Below are 19,019 nucleotides of genomic sequence, written 5' to 3' on the forward strand. Positions count from 1 at the left end.
ACTAAACTCGTAAGTCAAGGCCCCACTGTAATACGCTAATTAGACCAGACAACTGAATAACCTTCCAGATGTCATTCAGGACGTCCTTCTGCACGAACCCACAGCAGCAGGGGCCAAGGCATAGGCAGTTAGGGGAATCAGGCAGGCAGGCAAGCAGTTAGGGGCGATTAGGCAAAATGGTTAAGGGTGATCAGGTAGGCAGGTGAGCAGTTAGGGGCGATCAGGCAGGCAGGCAGAGGCATTAGGGGCGATCAGGCAGGCGAGTGGTTAAGAGCCAGCAGTCCCGGATTGTGAGAGGGTGCAGGCGGGGCTGAGGGACACCACCTTCCGTGCACAAATTTCGTGCACCGGGACTCTAGTATATTTATAATGTATTTTTATTGATTTCAGAGAGGAAGGAAGAAGAGAGACAGAAACATCAATAATGAGACAATCATTGATCAGCTGCCTCCTCTGCACACCCCACACTGGGGATCAAGCCCACAACTCGGGCATATACTCTGACCGAGTATCAAACCGTGACCTCCTGGTGGATAGGTGGACGCTCAACCACTGAGCTACTACGACTGGGCAAGAAATGTATTTTTTAAATGCCTCGCCATTTGTTTTATAATGAGTGGTTTTCTCTCGGTGCATGCTTTCTATCACTGGGGTTGGGTATGGCAATTTCCAGTTGTAGACACTATTTCTCCTAGGAAATAAAAATATAAGCATATATAGATGACTTAGGTTCAGAACTAGGAGACTACTAAAAAATTATGATTACCAGTATGTTAGAATATAATAAATCATAAAAAGTAATTCCAAAGGTAAGTATCTTATCTCATGAAATGAAGATATTCATGTATTAAAAATATTTCAAAGACCATGTTAATGTTCCCCTTTTGAAAAAGCTATATGTGTATTGTATGTGGTATAAATATATGGAAAAAGAAAACTTATCTTTTGTTCAAGAAATCTCAGGGGATTTTTCGTTCTTTTCCTTAATGGACCTATATCTGTGTGTGTGTGTGTGTGTGTGTGTTTCCTGCTATATGATATAGCTCCCTTTCCTAAAAGAGAAACAACAACCTTGGTTATAAAAAATCAAATGGTAAGTGGAGTCTGAGCAAAATTATAATTGTGTGATCTCACACAAGTTACTTAATTTCTCTGGGTCTCAGTTTCTTCCTCTAAAAAATGGAAATGGTAACTCCCACATACACGCCATAGAGATCTAAAAATTAAATGAATAAACAATATACTTATTTATAGTAAACATGCAGTAAAAGCTGATTATTATATTATGAAAGTAACTATTTCACCCGAGAAATTAAAAAAAGCAAAGTGTTTCTTCAGTCTTGCACAACATTCATTTTTTGGCATACATCATCTGGTTGCCAACCACAAAAATTACATTATAACCGGTTTTAATTTAAGAAACAAAGCATTTAAGACAGCTTTTACTTAAGAATAGTTTTTGTTTCCTTGTCATAACCACAGAGAATCTTGCATACTATATATCACTGTCATCATCCATTATTATAATACAAAATCCATATACTTATATTACAACTTAGTGGCTCAGCATAATCCAAATTATTCAGTTGGTATATAAAATTTGAAAACTCTTACTGTAGCATAAATGCTATTTTCTCATCTTTAGCAATCAATGATCACGCATTCTTTGTATTTGTAGGAAAAAAATGTTAATTCTAGTTTGGAATATAAAGACTTAAATATTATTAATATATAACTAATATCACAAGAACAAAGACTCACGGTTCTCAAAAAAATTGGAGCACCTTTTTAAAAAATGTATTAAGTAAGAATTTAATTATACTGTTTTAGAAGCAAGGGGTGTCTACTCTTACGGAGATTATGAGCTAAAGGCTGTGGTGTAAAAAAGAAAAGTTTTTAAGCTAAAACCCAATGACCAGCAACTTCAAGAAGGCAATGTTTTGACCTGGGGGTGTGGGTGCGGATAGGGGCTAGAAAGAGGGGGGTAATGGGGAATAAAATGGGAGATATATCTGTAATACTATCAACAACAAATATTGAAAAAGAAGGCAATGGTTCTTGCTAACAAAAACATACTTCAAAAAGCTTCCAGAAACCATAAAAGGTAATATTAATATACCAGAAAAATTTATGGAATTTCTGCCAGACATAGGCACTATCTAAACAATGCTTTAAGGGCTAATATATAATTCCTCATTGTTAGATCAAGAATAAACAGGTCATAATTGAATCATTACATTCAGATGTCAATGATATCAACTTTTAGCACATATCTGAATGACACTGTTAAGGTTATTAAAAGCCCAGAATTTCAAAAGCAACATAAAAAGTCCTCTAGGAAATGACATCATTTGTCTCCTAATACATCCTATGATGTAATAAGAAGGATACATTAGTCCTGTCCTATGTAGAATTCCAGAGAAAAATGTTTTACTAGCGTCTGACTAGGAATTAGACAATAAATTTAGAAATGTTCAGGGGGGAAAACGGGGGCTTAAAATCTTCTGAAGATATATCATGAAAACACAAACAAAAAGTTAGGAAACTATTCTAAATTAAAGAAAACCAAAGAGACATAACAAGTAATGTAATTAATGATCCTTGACTGGATCCTAAACTGAAAAAAATGAAAGTTTTAAGAAGAGATTATTATTATTGGGACAATGGAGGGAATTTGAATATACACAGAATCTTACATAATAAAAGCCTAATATGCAAATTGACTGAACAGTGGAACAACAGGTGGAACGACTGGTCGCTATGATGCACACTGACCACCAGGGGGCAGATGCTCAATGCAGGAGCTGCCCCCAGCTCACAGGTCCCAGGCCAGCCAAGGCAGGTGCCAGCAGGAGCCCCTGACCATCCCACCGGTTGCCCTATAGATAAGTCCTGATCGCCAGCCAGGCCTAGGGACCCTACCCATGCACGAATTTTGTGCATCGGGTCTCTAGTATTAGATAATGTAATTTTATCAAAGTTAAATTTCCTGAAGGTGATATTTACATTGTGATGTGGAGAAAATTTCCTTGTTCTGGGGTAATATAAGCTAAAAGATTTAGAAGTGAAGTGCCATGTTATCTATAATTTACTCCCCAACTGAGAAAGTTGAAGAAATGTGGCAACAAGTAAATAACTAGTGAATCTAGGTGAAAGGTATATATGGATGCTTAACCATATTGTTCTTGCAACATTTCTGAAAGTTCAAAACTTTTTCCAAATTTAAAAAAAAAAAAGGTTATTTTAAAAAAGAAATAATCCTTTATAAAAGCAAGAAAATAAATTGACTAGGGAATTATGGGATGATTATTTCAGATTTGTGGTCATATATTTAAAGTGAAATACACAGTTTTTGTTTTTCTACAACCATGATCCACTTTTTGGTCCAACCACAGAGTAGGCAGGGAGTTAGTTTAACCAAAGTTGAAGTTTTGCCAAATGAAAAGCATGGTACGGGTTGAAGAGGTATGCAAAAGAGTGAACATAAAAATGGATTTGGAAATATAGCCAATTCTTCAAAACATCAAGTGGAAGTGATAAAGTTTAGGTTAACAGGATTTATTTCTTTAAAAACATATATTTACTTTAGTAATAACACCCAGATTCATTCATTCAGCTCACCTCAATTATTTCATCATCATTGGTGTTGGAGCAACACACAATTTTTAGACCTATATTTAAAAAACCTCATTGGCATTTTCCCTAACTCAGTTTTATAAGAAATATAACCTGAAAGCTTTAGAGACAGTCTCTATTTCTTTATAATTCATTTGCAATAGTGGGGGCATTCCAGATTAACTATATTTACATGCAAATATAAATTGTGGAAAACAGAGGTGAAAAAAAAATTCCTCACGTATCTGGAACTTGGTCATCTGATCACCTAATCTAACAGAACAGCTTGTGTGTGTGTGGGGGGGGATTTAAGAGAAATAAAAAGGTTAAAAAATAGCCAAAAAGATGTCACAAAGCCCTTGCACTAAAATATTATTTCATTTATAGGAGCACCACTTCCTGTTTTTTTTTCCAGATTCCATTTAATCTAATCAAATGCACAACTTAAGGGAATTCTGCCATGTTTTCCTAAATTGCAGCAGATTAGAAGTTACAAGTTGGAAAAGCAAAATATTGTCAGCAGGAGATACAGTGACAAAAAGCCCAAAATTGAAAAAGTATAAAATGAAGAAAAAAATTTAGAAAATCTCTAACATAGGAATACCTAAATGGATTCTGAAGTTAGCACACTTTTAGAACCAGAGAAAACTCTCATTAAAATACTACTCTAAAGGAAGAAACGCTACCAAACTCTTTCTATTAGGTATTACCCTGATACTATGGCCCAAAAGAAAGACACCAAAAGAAAACTATAGACCTATATCCCATATGAATACAGATGCAAAAATCTTCAACAAAATACTAACAAACTGAATCCAATAGCATATTAACAGGATTATACACCATGATCAAGTGGGATTTATCCCAGGAATACAAGGGTGGTTCAACATAAGAAAAAAAAAACATCAATGTAACACATTACAGAATGAAAGAAAAAAAATCACATGATCATTTCAGTTGACACAGAAAAATCATTTAACAGAATCCAACACCCTTTCATAATAAAAAATACTCAACAAACTAGAAGTCGACTTATTTTAGAAACAGGGCCACTTCGATATAATTAGTTAAGCTAAGACAGTGGTTCCCAAACTTATTTGGCCTACCGCCCCCTTTCCAGAAAAAATATTACTCAGCGCCCCCTGGAAATTAATTTTTTTTAAATTTTAATAGCAATTAAACAGAAAGATATATGTATTAATGTTTCTACCTTTTTCATAAAATATAGTAAAGAAAGGTGTAAATTAGAAACATTGAAGTTTGAAATTATGAAACTATTTATTGAACTCAGAATAGAAAGGTAATACAAAAAAAGTTAAAACAAATGCACCTGTGGCCATCACCGCCCCCTGGATCGCTACCGCCCCCACTTTGGGAATCACTGAGCTAACATGACGTTATACAGGTGTAAGGTGAGTTCTTAACTCAATGACTGGTATACTTATAAGACAGCGACACACAGGAAGAGCAGAGCCTAAGAGGCAGAGATTGGAGTATCACAGCTGACAGAAGCAAGGAAGAGGCAAGGAAGGATTCTACCAGTCTCCAAGAAAGTGTGACTCAGCTGGCACCTTGATTTCACACTTCTAGCCTCCAGACTGTAAGTGAATAAATTTTGGTTGGTTTAAGCTTCTCAGTTTGTGGGACTTTGTTATGGCAGCCCCAGGAAACTAACACAGAAGGGAATTTCTTCAACATACTAAAGAATATCTATGAAAAACTCAAAGGTAACATATGGTGAAAGAATCAAAGCTTTCCTCTAAAATAAAGACCAGGGGTCCTCAAACTTTTTAAACAGGGGGCCAGTTCACTGTCCCTCCGACCGTTGGAGGGCCGGACTATAGTTTAAAAAAACAACTATGAACAAATTCCTATGCACACTGCACATATCTTATTTTAAAATAAAAAAACAAAACGGGAACAAATACAATATTTGTATTTGCATGTGGCCCGCGGGCCGTAGTTTGAGGACCCCTGAAAAGACTAAGCTAAGGATGCTTGCTTTTACTATAGCTATTGCTGCAGAAAAAATTGCAAAAGTGTTAGAGCAAATAGGCAAGAAAAAGAAATAAAAGGAAGAAGTAATACTATCTCTCTTCATAGAGGACATGACCTTAAATCCCAAAGAATACACACACAAAATAGAGCTATAAAAACTTTTAACCAAGTTGCAGGCTAAAAGATCTTAACACAAAAATTAGTTCTATACGTCAGCAACAAAAATTGCAAAAATGAAATTAAGAAAAAAAATTTATATGGTAACAGGAGAAGATTTGACTTTGAGTGGCGGGCACACAGTGCAATATACAGATCTTCTGACATGGACACCCACACCTGAAACCTATACGGTCATATTAACCAATGTCACCCCAATAAATTTAATTAATAATAAAAAACCTAAAAAAAAAATTTGTTTACAACATAATTCAAAAGAATACTAAAAACCTAGGGAAAACTTAACCAAGGAGATGCAAGACTTGTAAAATGAGAAGTATAAAACAGTAATGAGAAAAACTAAAGTATACCTAAATAAATGGAAAGGCCTCCAGTGGTCATGAACTGGAAGGCTTAATACTGTTACGATGGCAATATTACCAATAATCTCTATCAAAAGAGATAGGATGGCTAAAATTAAATCACACAATCACACAGAATATAACAAGTGTTGGCAAGAATGTGGACAAATATGAATTCTTGTACATTGCTGACAGAAATGTAATATGGTGCATCCACTGTAGGAAACAATTTGACAGTGCCTCAACAAGTTAAAAATAGAGTTACTATGTTTAACATAGAGTTAAACATAGAGTTACCCACCATTCCACTCCTAGGTTATGTACCTAAAAGAATTGAAAACAAGTACTCAAACTGATTTATTTCGCTCAGCATAATGCTCTCCAGGTAAACTGATGAACAAAAACAGGTCCAGAGACAGAGAAGCATTGATCAGACCATCAAACCTCAGAGGGAAGGCAGGGGAGAGTGGTGGGGGAGGGGGAGAGATCAACCAAAGGACTTGTATGCATGCATATAAGCATAACCAATGGCCAGACACTAGGGAAGGTGAGGGCACGAGCAGGGGGATAGGGGGACAATGGAGGGATAAGATCACATGTGTAATACCTTAATCAATAAAGAAAAAAACAACAACAGGTACTCAAATATTTGTACATGAAGTTCATAGCAGCATTTTTCACAATAGCCAAAAGGTGGAAACAAACTAAATGTCTACCCACTGATAATGAATACATAACAAGTGGTATATGTCCACACAATGACACATGCTACAAGATAAATGAACCTCAAAAACATGTGAAATGACAGAAGCCAGACAAAAGGTCACATATGGTATGATTCCATTTATATGAAATATCTAGAATAAGTAAATCCATGGAAACATAAAGCAGGTTGGTGGGTACAAGAGACTGAGGCAAGAGAGGACTAGAGAAGAGTAACTGCACAATGGGTACAGAGTTTTATTTGGGGTGATGAAAATCTCTGGAATTAGATGTGGTAGTTGTACAATACTGTACATGCACTACACACCAGTTAATTGTTGTATATTTTAAAATAGTTACTTTTATGTCATACTAGAGGCCCAGTGCATGAATTCGTGCATAGGTAAAGTCCAGCTGCCCTGGCCCTAATCAGGGCGGATTGGGGATGGGCCTGTCGGGAGAAGGAGACGGCAGGAGGTTGGCTGACTGACTGCCCCAATTGGGGCCCAATCAGGGCTGGGCCGACTGGGGGAAGGGATTGCAGGCGATCAGGGTGGGGGAGCCAATTGGGGGCAGGGCGGCTGTGGGGAGGGGCTGTGGGCCGGCCGGCCCAGTCCCAGAATGGGGTGGGGGTGGGGGGGCGATCAGGGGCCAGTGGCCTGGGGGAGGGGCCATGGGTGGTTGGCTGGCTGGCCCTGCCCCTGATCAGAGTGTGGAGGGGGGTGATCGGGAGCAGAGATGGTGGGGGAGGGGCTGCGGGAGGTTGGCCAGCCAGTCCCACCCCCGGATGGGCTGGTTCTCTGGCCGCAGTGGGCATCATAGCAACCGATCATTCTGGTCGTTACGGCATTCCGGTTGCTGGTTTTTATATATCTACTAGAGGCCCGGTGCACAAAAATTTATGCACTCAGAGGGCAGGGGGGGGGGTCCCTCAGCCCAGCCTGTGCCCTCTCGCAGTCTGGGAACCCTCGGGAGATAACGACCTGCTGGCTTAGGCCTGCTCCCGGGTGGCAGAGGCAGGCCCAATCCCTAGGTGCAGCCCCTGGTCGGGCTCAGAGCAGGGCCGATTGGGGATTTGGGGCACCGCCCCGTCATGCACAGAGCAGGGCGGATTGGGACATTGCGATGCCACACTCAGTCACGGCCAGGGTAGGGCCGATTGGGGGTTGGGGCACCGCCTCCTGTAACACTCAAGGCAGGGACGATGGGGAGGTTGCGGTGCCACCCTGTCACCCACAGAGCAGGGCCAATCAGGGGGTTGGGGCACTGCCCCCTGTCACTCACAGAGCAGGGCCCATCAGGAGGTTGAGGAGCTCCCACCGTCACTCACAGAGTAGGGCCGATAGGGGAGTTGGGGCACTGCCCCGTCACACACAGAGCAGGGCGGATCAGGGGGTTGGGGCGCAGCACCCTGTCACACTCAGGGCAGGGCCGATGGGGAGGTTATGGCTCTACACCGTCACACACAGAGCAGGGCCCGTGGGGGGTGGGGGGGTTGGGGCGCCGCACCCTGTCACACACAGAGCAGGGCCGATCAGGGGGTTGGGGCGCCACACACTGTCACACACAGAGCCGCAGGGCGATCAGGGGTTTGGGGAGCTCCCCCTATCAGGCACAGAGCAGGGCTGATCAGGGGGTTGGGGCGCCTTCCTTTCACGAACAGAGCAGGGCGGATAGGGAGGTTGTGGCCCTCCCCCTGTCACACACAGAGCCGCAGGGCGATCAGGGGGTTGGGCGCTGCCCCGTCACACTGATCCCGGTGCCTGGAGGCCTCACGGCTCCGCTGATCCCGGTGCTGGGAGGCATATTACCCTTTTACTATATAGGATAGAGGCCTGGTGCATGGGTGGGGGCCGGCTGGTTTGCCCTGAAGGGTGTCCTGGATCAGGATGGGGGTCCCCACTGGGGAGCCTGGCCAGCCTGGGTGAGGGGATGATGGCTGTTTGCAGCTGGTCACACACCCTTCAGGGTGGGGGTCCCCACTGGGGTGCCTGGCCAGTCTGGGTGAGGGGCTGAGGGCTGTTTGCAGGGTGGTGGGTGACTGAAGCTCCCAACTGCTCCTTTTTTTCTTTTTTCTTTTTATTCTGTGCCAGCTTTAGCTCTGGCTCCAGCTCTGAGGCCTCTGCTGCTGAAAGCAGGTATCTGGTTTGTTTGGGTTCTATAATAGAAACTCTGTATCAACTCCAGCTCTGAGATCCTGGCGGGCTGAAAGCAAGTTTCTGGGGTTTTGTTTAGCTTCTATATCTGTAACTATGTTTCAAACTGCAGGCTCAGAGGCCGGCAAGGCAGGCGGGGAACATTGTAGTCCTCCGTCACTGAAGCAAGCAAGCCTCATGTTAACTTCAAGCTGCCTGGCTGCCGGCCGCCATCTTGGCTGGCAGTTAATTTGCATATTGTCCTGATTAGCCAATGGGTAGGGTAGCAGACGTATGCTAATTACCATGTTTCTCTTTTATTAGATAGGATATAGACTAGAGGCCCGCTGCACAAAATTCATGCATGGCAGGGATTCCCTCAGCCCAGCCTGCACCCTCTCCAATAGGGGACCCCTCAGGGATCGGGCCTAAACCGGCAATCGGACATCCCTCTCGCAATCTGGGACCTAACCGCTCACTTGCCTGCCTGCCTGATTGCCCCTAACCTCTCTGTCTGCCTGCCTGATCGCCGCTAACTGCTCCCCTGCCAGCCTGATCACCCCCAACTGCTCTCCCCTGCTAGCCTGGTTGCTCCTAACTACTCCCCACCCCCCTCCGGCATGGTTGCCCACAACTGCCCCGCCGGCCTGGTCGCCCCTAACTGCTCTCCCCTGCCGGCCTGATCACTCCTAACTGCCCTCCCCTGCCAGCCTGATCACCCCCAATGGCCCCCCACCTGCTGGCCTGGTCGCCCCTAACTGTTCTCCCCTGCCGGCATGGTCGCCCCCAACTGCCCTCTCCTGCTGGCCTGAATGCCCCTAACTGCCTCTGCCTCCACCACCATGGCTTTGTCCAGAAGGAAGTCGGACATCCAGAAGATGGCCGGTTGACCCGGTCTAATTAGCATACTACCCTTTTATTAGTATAGATAAATTATATAGGATAGGATTGCTTAAATGGGGTAGAGGGAGCCTTTTTCAGTAGGAGGAGATGCTCTTTGCAGACAAAAATACATAATCCCTATATCTGGACTGATAGCCAGCCATATGCACTATACTGCCAAACCAGTTATTAAAAAATTGAACTGCTTTCTTACACCTTACACCAAACAGCTGTTGCCCTTAAAACCCCTCCTCAGCCCCCAACTTAGGTTCTGCCTTCACAGTTCACCCAGATTAGGTTCTGCTTGGTCGGTTTCTATGCCAGTCAGCGTCAAAAGCTCCGCCTCCTAGGCAGCCATGGGCTCTTCTGGGAAATCCAGAATGGCCCGCTGACAGCTGTCTCTCTTTCCAGGCCTATCTCAGGGCCTGATTAACAGCCTCCACAGAAGGCTGATAACATGCTTCTTTCTTATTAAAAACCAGAGGCCCAGTGCACAAATTCATGCACCAGTGGAGTCCCTTGGCCTGGCCTGCAGGATCGGGCCGAAACCGGCTCTCCGACATCCCCTGAGGGGTCCCGGATTGAGAGAGGGCTCAGGCCAGGCCAAGGGACTGCACTGGTGCACGATTGCGGCTGGGGAGGGATGCGGGAGATTGGCCAGCTGGGGAGGGACCATAGGAGGGCTCCAGAGCATGTCTGGCCCTTCTCGCTCATTCCCAATCAGCTGGACCTCAGCAGCAAGCTAACCTACTAGTCGGAGCTTCTGCCCTCTGGTGGTCAGTGCGTGTTATAGCAATTGGTGCGTCTTAACCCTTTTCGGTCCAACATGGAGGCTGACTTAACAAACCAGGCGCTAGGAGCAGGTCCAACGTCGAGCTGAGGTCTAGTGAGATAGATAACTTCACCATTGAATCCTGTCAATTAATTTGGACCAGACTGTTTGAATCCCCAAAATAAAATTGGACCGCAAAGGGTTAAGATTTAACATGCACATAACAGAAATCCATTATGAAATGGCAAATCTGCTTTTCATACTATAAATTCTATTTTCATCAATGATAAATACCTACAGTCACCCTAATATAGCAATCTGAGAGGCATTTTTGAGTCCTCTTTTAACCCCTATCTATCAGGTTTATCATCCTAATTCTTGAGAGAAGCCTTTTGTTCTTATGCTTTTCAGTCTCTCTCCTCTGCACTACCCCTTTTTGCCTACTTTGAATTTATAATAATATTTCCAGGGCTATTTCGCAACAGGAATAACTTAACACAACTTATTATATAATACCTATTATAAAAACTGCTATAGATCTGACTCTATCATTAAGGATTAACTGCTATGGCAATTGCCCTACTATAGAAAAAAACTAAAACCTAGAAAATTGTATGAAACAGCTTTCAGACAAAGGCAGCTCAAAACTGCGATCAGTGAGGAAAAAGAATTAAATAAGTTAAACTGTCTGAATGTCCCAAATTAATGTCTGGAGACAATTTTTTGATAGTAGTGCAGAGAGGCAGAATCCCACCAGAGGTAGAATGGCCTATCAGAGTTGAGAAGATGTAAAAAGGAGTTCAGAAATAATAAGACTAGAAGTTGAAGGGTACAGTACTAAAAAAGAGGAAGAGATATATGGAGAAAGAGCCTCAGAGATGTTCAGAAAAGTCCCCAGAGCATTTGGTTGAATACTGCACATGTATGAAAGAAAACTTCTTTAGGCCAGGGACTAAGAATAGTTCAAGTTCTATTCTCAAAAGATTTTTTAATACGCAGAGCACATTGGGTCAAGTCTTCATGCCACATTGTAGGTCTAAATAAATATTAGGCTAAAAGTTGCTCTGGATCCACCCCCTGAAAAACTAGCAAGCCTAGAAAGGATCAAATTGCTTCACATAATATTTAACACATGACAAAACAAACCCAATACTTGAAACAGACCCAGAAATGAAATATGACAGAATTAGGAACACAGGATCTTAAAACAGCTATTATAAATTGTTTTAGTATACTCAAAGATGTAAAGGAAAATATCAACACAATGGGTAGAAAAATGAAACACATAAAAAGAAACTTAAATGAAACATCTAAATTTGAACCAAAAAAAAAAAAAAAATCAGTGAACTACAACATATACCAATAGATATATAGCTTAATCAAAATGAACAATGAGCCCCTGGCTGGGTGGCTCAGTTGGTTGGAGCATTGTCCCGTACACCAAAAAGGTTGCAGGTTTGATTCCTGGTTGGGATGCATATAGGAGGCAATAGATCTCGATCTCTCTCTCTGTCTCTCTCTCACAAATCAGTAAACATATCCTTGGGTGAGGATTAAAAACAAAGAAATAGAAAAAAATAAACACAATGAACACAGCCTCGGTGAGTGTGGGAAAATTTCAAGATGTCTAAAACACATATAATTGAAGTCCAGAAGCAGAAGTATGGGAAAAAGAACAGTGAAGAATCCAAATTTGAAAATTATAAACCAAGAGATCTAAGAAACTCCAGAAACCTCAAGCAGAAGTTTTTGTTTGTTTGTTTTGAATAGCATGCATTGTTATTTTTTAACTAAAATTGCTGAAAACCAAAGAGAATAATATTAAGAGTAGCTGGGAATTGAGGGAGAAAGGAGAACATATCACATACAGGATCACAAATAAGACTAACAAGCAGACTATTTGTTAGATATCATGCAGAAGACAAGAGTCTTTACAAAGCTGAATGGAAAAAAAACACAGTTTTAAAAATTCATCAGCATAGAACTATATTTCCAGAAGAATAAAGTTGGAAGACTCAATACTTCTTGATTTCAAAACTTACTACAAAGCTACAGTAATGCTATAGAGTGCTACCAGCATAAATGGATAGGCATACAGATCAATTAAATGTAAGTCCAGACACATTCATGATCATGGTCAACCGATTTTCAAAAAGAATGCCAAGGGAATTAAATAAGGTATTTGGACAATGTATATCTACATGCAAAAGAATCAAGCTGAAAACCTTCCCTGAACCACCTATAAAAAATTAACTCAAAATGGATAAATAGATCTCATTGTAAAAGCTAACATAAAACTTAGAAGAATATCCTATATAATGAAAACCTAATATGCTAAGTGTCCGACCGTTCGACCAGTCACTATGACGTGCACTGACCACCAGGGGACAGATGCTCCAGAGGGTAGGTTAGCTTGCTGCTGGGGTCCGGCAGATCGGGACTGGGCGAGATGGGCCAGACACACCCTGGAGCCCTCCTGTGGTCCCTCCCCAGCCTGGCCTGCACCCTCTCTCAATCCGGGATCCCTCAGGGGATGTTGGAGAGCCCATTTCGGCCTAATCCCCGCAGGCCAGGCCGAGGGACCCCACTGGTGCACGAATCAGTGGCAAACCTTCTTAGATATGTTACCATGCACAGTGTCAAAATTTTTAAAAAATTAACTGAGTGTCAAAATTTACAACTTTTGTGCTTGAAACGATACCATCAAGGAATTTTGAAAGACAACCCACAGATGGGAAAAATTTTGCAAACTAAACAGGAAGACAAACAGCTCAATTTAAAAATAGGTGAAGGATCTGAATAGGTATTTCTCCAAAGAAAATATACAATAGCTAATAAGCACCTGAAAATATGCTCATATCATTTGTCATCAGGGGAAATGCAAATCAAAATTATATGAGATACCACTTCACACCTGCTCAGAATGGCTATAATCTAAAAAGAGGAAAATAAGTTTAAGTGAAGATATGAAGAAACTGGACATCTTGAATACTGTTGGTGGGAATGTAAAATAATGCAGCCACTTTGTAAGACAGACTGGTCCTCCTCAAAAGATTAAATAAAGAGTTACCATATGATTTACTCAAGAGAAGTAAAAAACACATCCATTCAAAAACTTGTATAGGACTATTCACAGCAGCACTATTATCAATAGCCAGAAAAATGAAAACAACCCTAAATGTCCATTAATGAAAAAATTATTAGCAATAAAAATGAAATACTGATAGATGCTATAATATGGAATATATAATATGAACCTTGAAAACATGTTAACTGAAAGAAGGCAGTCACAAAAGATCAGAACAGGTAAATCTATAGAGTCAGAAAGTTAAGGGTGGGTTGCTGGGTGTGAGGAATAGGGAGTGATTACTTAATGGTTATGGGGTTTCTTTTTGGGATGATAAAAATGTTCTAAAATTGATTGTGCTGATGGCTACATAACTGTGAATACACCACTGGACTGTACACTTTAAGTCAGGGCTGGGGAACCGTTTTCTTCCAAGGGCCATTTGGATATTTATAACATCATCAGTAGGCCTTACAAAAATTATCAACTTAAAAATTAGCCTGCTATCTTTAGTCAAACATTTAATTAACCCACCCCTAATGCCTTGGCAGGGCCAGATCAAAGGATTTCTCGGGCCTTATATGGCCCAAGGGCTGGGCGTTCCCCAACTCTGCTAAACAGATGAATTGTAGAGTATGTGAATTATATTCAATAAAGTTGTTACAAAGACTTATAACCTAAGAAACTATCTTTCAAAAATGAGGATAATTAGCTATTTAAAGCAAAAATTATAAACATGCATGTACTGTGATGTTTAAAACATTGTAGAATTAATTAAAATGTATAACAATAAAACAAGAGATAGGAGGGTTAAATATACTGTTACAATGTTCTTAAACTACACATTATGGTAATGTAATATTATTTGAAGACTAGAAACCCGTTGCACGAAGATTCATGCAATAGGCCTTCCTTCCCCTGGCTGCGGGCACCAATTTTCCTCCAGCACCCGGGACCCAAGCCTTTGGTACGTCTGCAGTGAGACTTGGCTTCTCCATTGCAGCCGCAGCAGAGGAGCCAAGCCTCTTCAGTCTTCACTCTGGCCGGAGCCTTTAGTCTTCGATCCGCACCTGCGTATGCAAATTAACCACCATCTTTGTTGGGTTAATTTGCATAGTTGCTCTGATTGGCTGCTGGGTGTAGCAGAGTGACACCAATTTGCATGTTTCTCTTTTATTAGATTAGTGTATATGAACTGTGACTGAATATATTTCAAAACTTAAGAGTATGCTGAAACCGGTTTGACTCAGTGGATAGAGCGTCGGCCTGCGGACTGAAAGGTCCCAGGTTCGATTCCGGTCAAGGGCATATACCTGGGTTGCGGGCACATCCCCAGTAGGAGGTGTGCAGGAGGCAGCTGATCGATGTTTCTAACTCTCTATCTCTCTCTGTTCCTCTCTGTAAAAAATCAATAAAAATATATTTAAAAAAAAAAAACAACCCTTAAGAGTAGCACTAAAAATGTGAGATAGATAATCTGATATTGGAGTTAAAATAGAATTAAAGATATCCAATTAATCCAAAAGAAGGCAGGAAAAGAAGAAAAAGGGAATGAACACATGGGACAAATAGAAAAAAACAAGATGGGAGATTTAAAATCAATTATACTGATAACTACATTAAAAACTAATGAATGACATAATAAACACTCCAATAAAAACAAGTTGATTGTCAGACCAATGAAATATCCTATCTAATAAAAGACAAAAAGGGTAATTGACTGCACCTTTGCTACGCTTCCCATTGGCTAATCAGGGCGATATGCAAATTAACCGCCAACAAAGATGGAGGCTAATTTGCATACTGCAGGCAGATCCCACTGCAGGACCCGCCTGGGGCTGGAGGCAGCGCAAACCCCAGCCACTGGCCGCCCCAGCTGAGATCCTGGCCTGCCAAGTGGGGGGCGGGGCTGGCGGCAACGAGATCCCGAGTGGCCACCCACCCCAGTGCAAGATCCAGGCCTGCCATGGGCGGGGCGGGTGGCAGCGCGATCCTGAGAAGCCACCCACCCCATGACAGGGAGAGGCTGGCAGCCCCGGCCCCCCCCAACAGGGGTAGGAGCCCCGGGCGCAGGCAGCTCCTCAGAAGTGACACTGGAGCTGCGAGCCCCAGGTGCACAGCCAGGAGACCCAAACCTGCCTACTTGAGCATCAGGCTTATGCTTATTGGAACTAGGCACCAATACATTAGAGAAGTTATTTGAAAACAAACAACAAAGAAGAAAATAGGCGTCGACCCCAGAACTATGTCCCCACAGGGAGTGGGTGACAGCCAAGAGAAGCGCAGGGCTGATACGCTGCGGGTGGCGAGGACGAACACAGAGCTGAGGGAAGCAGCCGGTAAAAAGGCCCGCTGCCGGGAGCAGGAAGCGCACAGACACAGGAAGCGACCAGTGCTTTTCAGGGGGGTTTGAGGGGCTGGGGCCTAAGGGAGAAATGATTTTAGAGGAAGCGCAGCAGCTTGCGCGTACAGGAGGCCTGGCTCCCAGGTCCAAAATCAGAAAAACAGCTCAGAAAGGAAACCTGAAGAAAGCCCTGGAAGTACCCAAAGGAAAGAAAGGTCTGGGCGTCTACAGAAGAGCAAAAGGGCGCGGGACACAGCAAGACGGGTGGCTCTGGAAGCGAAAAGGAGCATCAGGAAAGCTGCGAGCACAGCGGAGGGCGGGAGACTCAGCTGTGAGGCGGGCTGGTGCGGGGTTGGGGGTGGGTCTGAGAAAGTGGAGGCCCAGGGCCAGGACCAGGACGGCTCCTCAGGAAGAAACACGCCCCCCCCCCCCCACATCAGCCAGAGGCGAACAGAGACCAGGAGTGAGCGGCAAGTCCGGGACGAAAAGTGGAGGAGGACAGCGGGGCACCCGGCAGCAGGTTTGCGGGAAGGAGACAGCCGCGCCGGGGTCCCGTCTCCTGGGGGCGCTCCAGGGCCACGAGCTTAGACTCGGACAACACAAGCAAGCACCCCAGGCTTTAAGGCCTCACTGGGTGCTTGAGCTATTCTTTTCAGCCAAGTTGGGCTCCTGGGGCGCAGGGCCGGCTGTGTGAGGGGCAGTGGACACACATGCAACTCGCTCACTCTCTCCCTGGAAAATCCAGGGCGCCCTCGGCTCCTGCAACGTGCGGAATTAGAAATCGAACCGTTTATTGTCTCCTAACTTTTCTCTGGTTTCTTTGGTCACTCACTGTGGCGGCCCCCACTGTTCTGAGTGGGCCCTGGGGGCTCCTCAGCCAGACCTCAAATCCCCAAACACTCGCTTTCAGAAAGCCAGGCTTCTCTCAACGCACCCCACAACCTAAAAGGATGCCCCTCCGTGAGAAGCTCGGAGGAGCACCGAGCTGGGAAAGGACAGCTGGTGCGTAGTGGGGTCCCTGGGACCCAAAAAGGTGCAGGAAAAAAAATTTTTTTTTTAAACACATTTCAATTTCAAGAAGTAAAAACAAAACCAAGAAAGAACAACTACGCTTTCGGAGCCTGAACATCCACAGGGACCTCAGCGCAATCCCGAGTCGCCACCCGCCCCAGCGTGGGATCCGGGCCTGCCATCTGCGATTGGGGGGGGGGGGATTGGGCGTGCCATCTGCCACCAGGGGAGCGGGCCTAAGCCAGCAGTTGGTTATCTCCTGAGGGGTCCCAGACTGTGAGAGGGCACAGGTTGGGTTGAGGGACCCGCCCCCGCCCCCATTTTTGTGCACAGGGCTTCTAGTTGTTTACAAGAAACTACATTAAATATAAAGATACAGAAAGGTTGAAAGTAGAAGGATAGAAAAGATATACCAATAAATACTACTAAAGGGAAAATACCATTGACTATTTTAATATTAGACAAAGTAGACTCCAGAACAAAGAATATTACAAAGCATAAAGAGAATGCTTCATAATAATAGGTCAGTTCACAAAGAAGACATAATCATAAAAGCATGTGCAACTAAAACAATTTCAAAACACATGAAGCAAAACTTAACAGAATTTAAAGGAGGAACAAATTTACAATCATGACTCCAGATTTCAGTAATACTATTTAAGTAATTAAAAAAGTCAACAAGAAAATCAGTAAGGCTATATGACTTGACCAAGACTCTATTTTTTTATCCTCACCCAAGAATGTGTTTTCATATGTTTTAGAGAGAGAGGAAGAGCAAAATGAACATTGATGTGAGAGAAAAACATTGACTAGCAACTGGGTATCAAACCCACAACCTGGGTATGTGCCCTGACCAGGAACTGAACCCATCACTTTTCTGTGTACAGACAACCTGTGAGCCACACTGGCCAGTAAGCTTGATTTTTTCTAGATAGAATATGGGTATCCAGTTTTGTGGGGGTTTTTTGTTTAGGACTTTTTAAATTGATTTTTAAAGAGAGAAGGAAAAGGGAGAGAGAGAGAAACATCAATGTAAGAGCAGAACACTGATCAAACATTCTTATTATTAATTTTTAACGGAAAAATTCATGTGTAAAATAAGTAAGAAAAATCCATAGTGTTACTTTAAAATATTAAAAACTTTCAAATTATAGATTTAAATCATAACTACCTATTAATAAATAGCACGATTTAACAATCAAGTTATTCTAAATTCCAGAATAAGGTGAGTTTATTAACATTTTAGCATTCGACTTAGCCATTTATTAAAAAGAAGTCCAACAAAAACATTACTGGCCAATAACAAAACTTCTTTCAGATGTCAGATGGTTATATCTAGAGCTAATACTCAAGACAATCCTAATAATGAGAACTATATACCTCTTTCAAAACTTAGCTTTAATGAACCATGAGCATTTTAAAAAACTGTTGGTGCAGCAAAAGTGAAAATTTAAATCAAACCTCTTTCAATGATGGGGGGGAATGAGGACACATTTGTAAGTCCTTAACTAATAAAGAATTTAAAGGTTTAAAAAAAATAAAATAAAATAAAACAAAACAAAACAAAATAAAAAAACCCCTTTCAATGATATTTATATCCTACCTGTATCTTCAATGAATTCCACACATTTTTCAACAAATAGTGGTATGGGCTTCTCAGCTGTAACCAGATCCTGGAGGGGCATCCCAAAGTAATTACTTTCCCAATTCCTACGTGTTGGTGGATTGAAGTTCTTAGTTTTCTTCTTCTGCTGTAAGAAAACATATTCAAGTTAAAACTATTAAAATTTCCTTTAGAATAACATTAGTATTAAGCAATGTAAATACACATTTTGTATCAAAAGAAATATTTAAAAGCCACATCCAGCCCTAGCCAGTTTGGCTCAGTGGATAGAGAGCTTCAGCCCTCAGATATTCGAAGGGTCCCAGCTTCGATTCAGGTCAAGGGCACATAGCTTGGTTGTAGGCTGGTGGG

At 42.4% G+C, this 19,019-nt stretch overlaps 1 protein-coding gene across 9 annotated transcripts in view; it reads right to left on the reverse strand.

The window, feature by feature from the left end:
- Positions 1 to 19,019, reverse strand: part of ARHGAP5 (Rho GTPase activating protein 5) — a 100,448-nt gene that overhangs the window by 33,381 nt on the left and 48,048 nt on the right. For 5 of the 9 annotated variants that reach the window (XM_036353490.1, XM_036353505.1, XM_036353474.1 and 2 more), the window contains one exon: positions 18,648 to 18,795. In XM_036353490.1, coding sequence (XP_036209383.1) covers positions 18,648 to 18,795 — 148 coding nt within the window. Of the gene's footprint in view, positions 1 to 17,566; positions 18,020 to 18,647; positions 18,796 to 19,019 lie in introns of those variants that run through there. The other 4 variants (XM_036353513.1, XM_036353496.1, XM_036353542.1 and 1 more) reach the window with 4 other exon arrangements.

This window comes from Myotis myotis, unplaced genomic scaffold, assembly GCF_014108235.1.
Source record: "Myotis myotis isolate mMyoMyo1 unplaced genomic scaffold, mMyoMyo1.p scaffold_m19_p_1, whole genome shotgun sequence".
In the NCBI taxonomy this organism is placed as follows: domain Eukaryota; kingdom Metazoa; phylum Chordata; class Mammalia; order Chiroptera; family Vespertilionidae; genus Myotis; species Myotis myotis.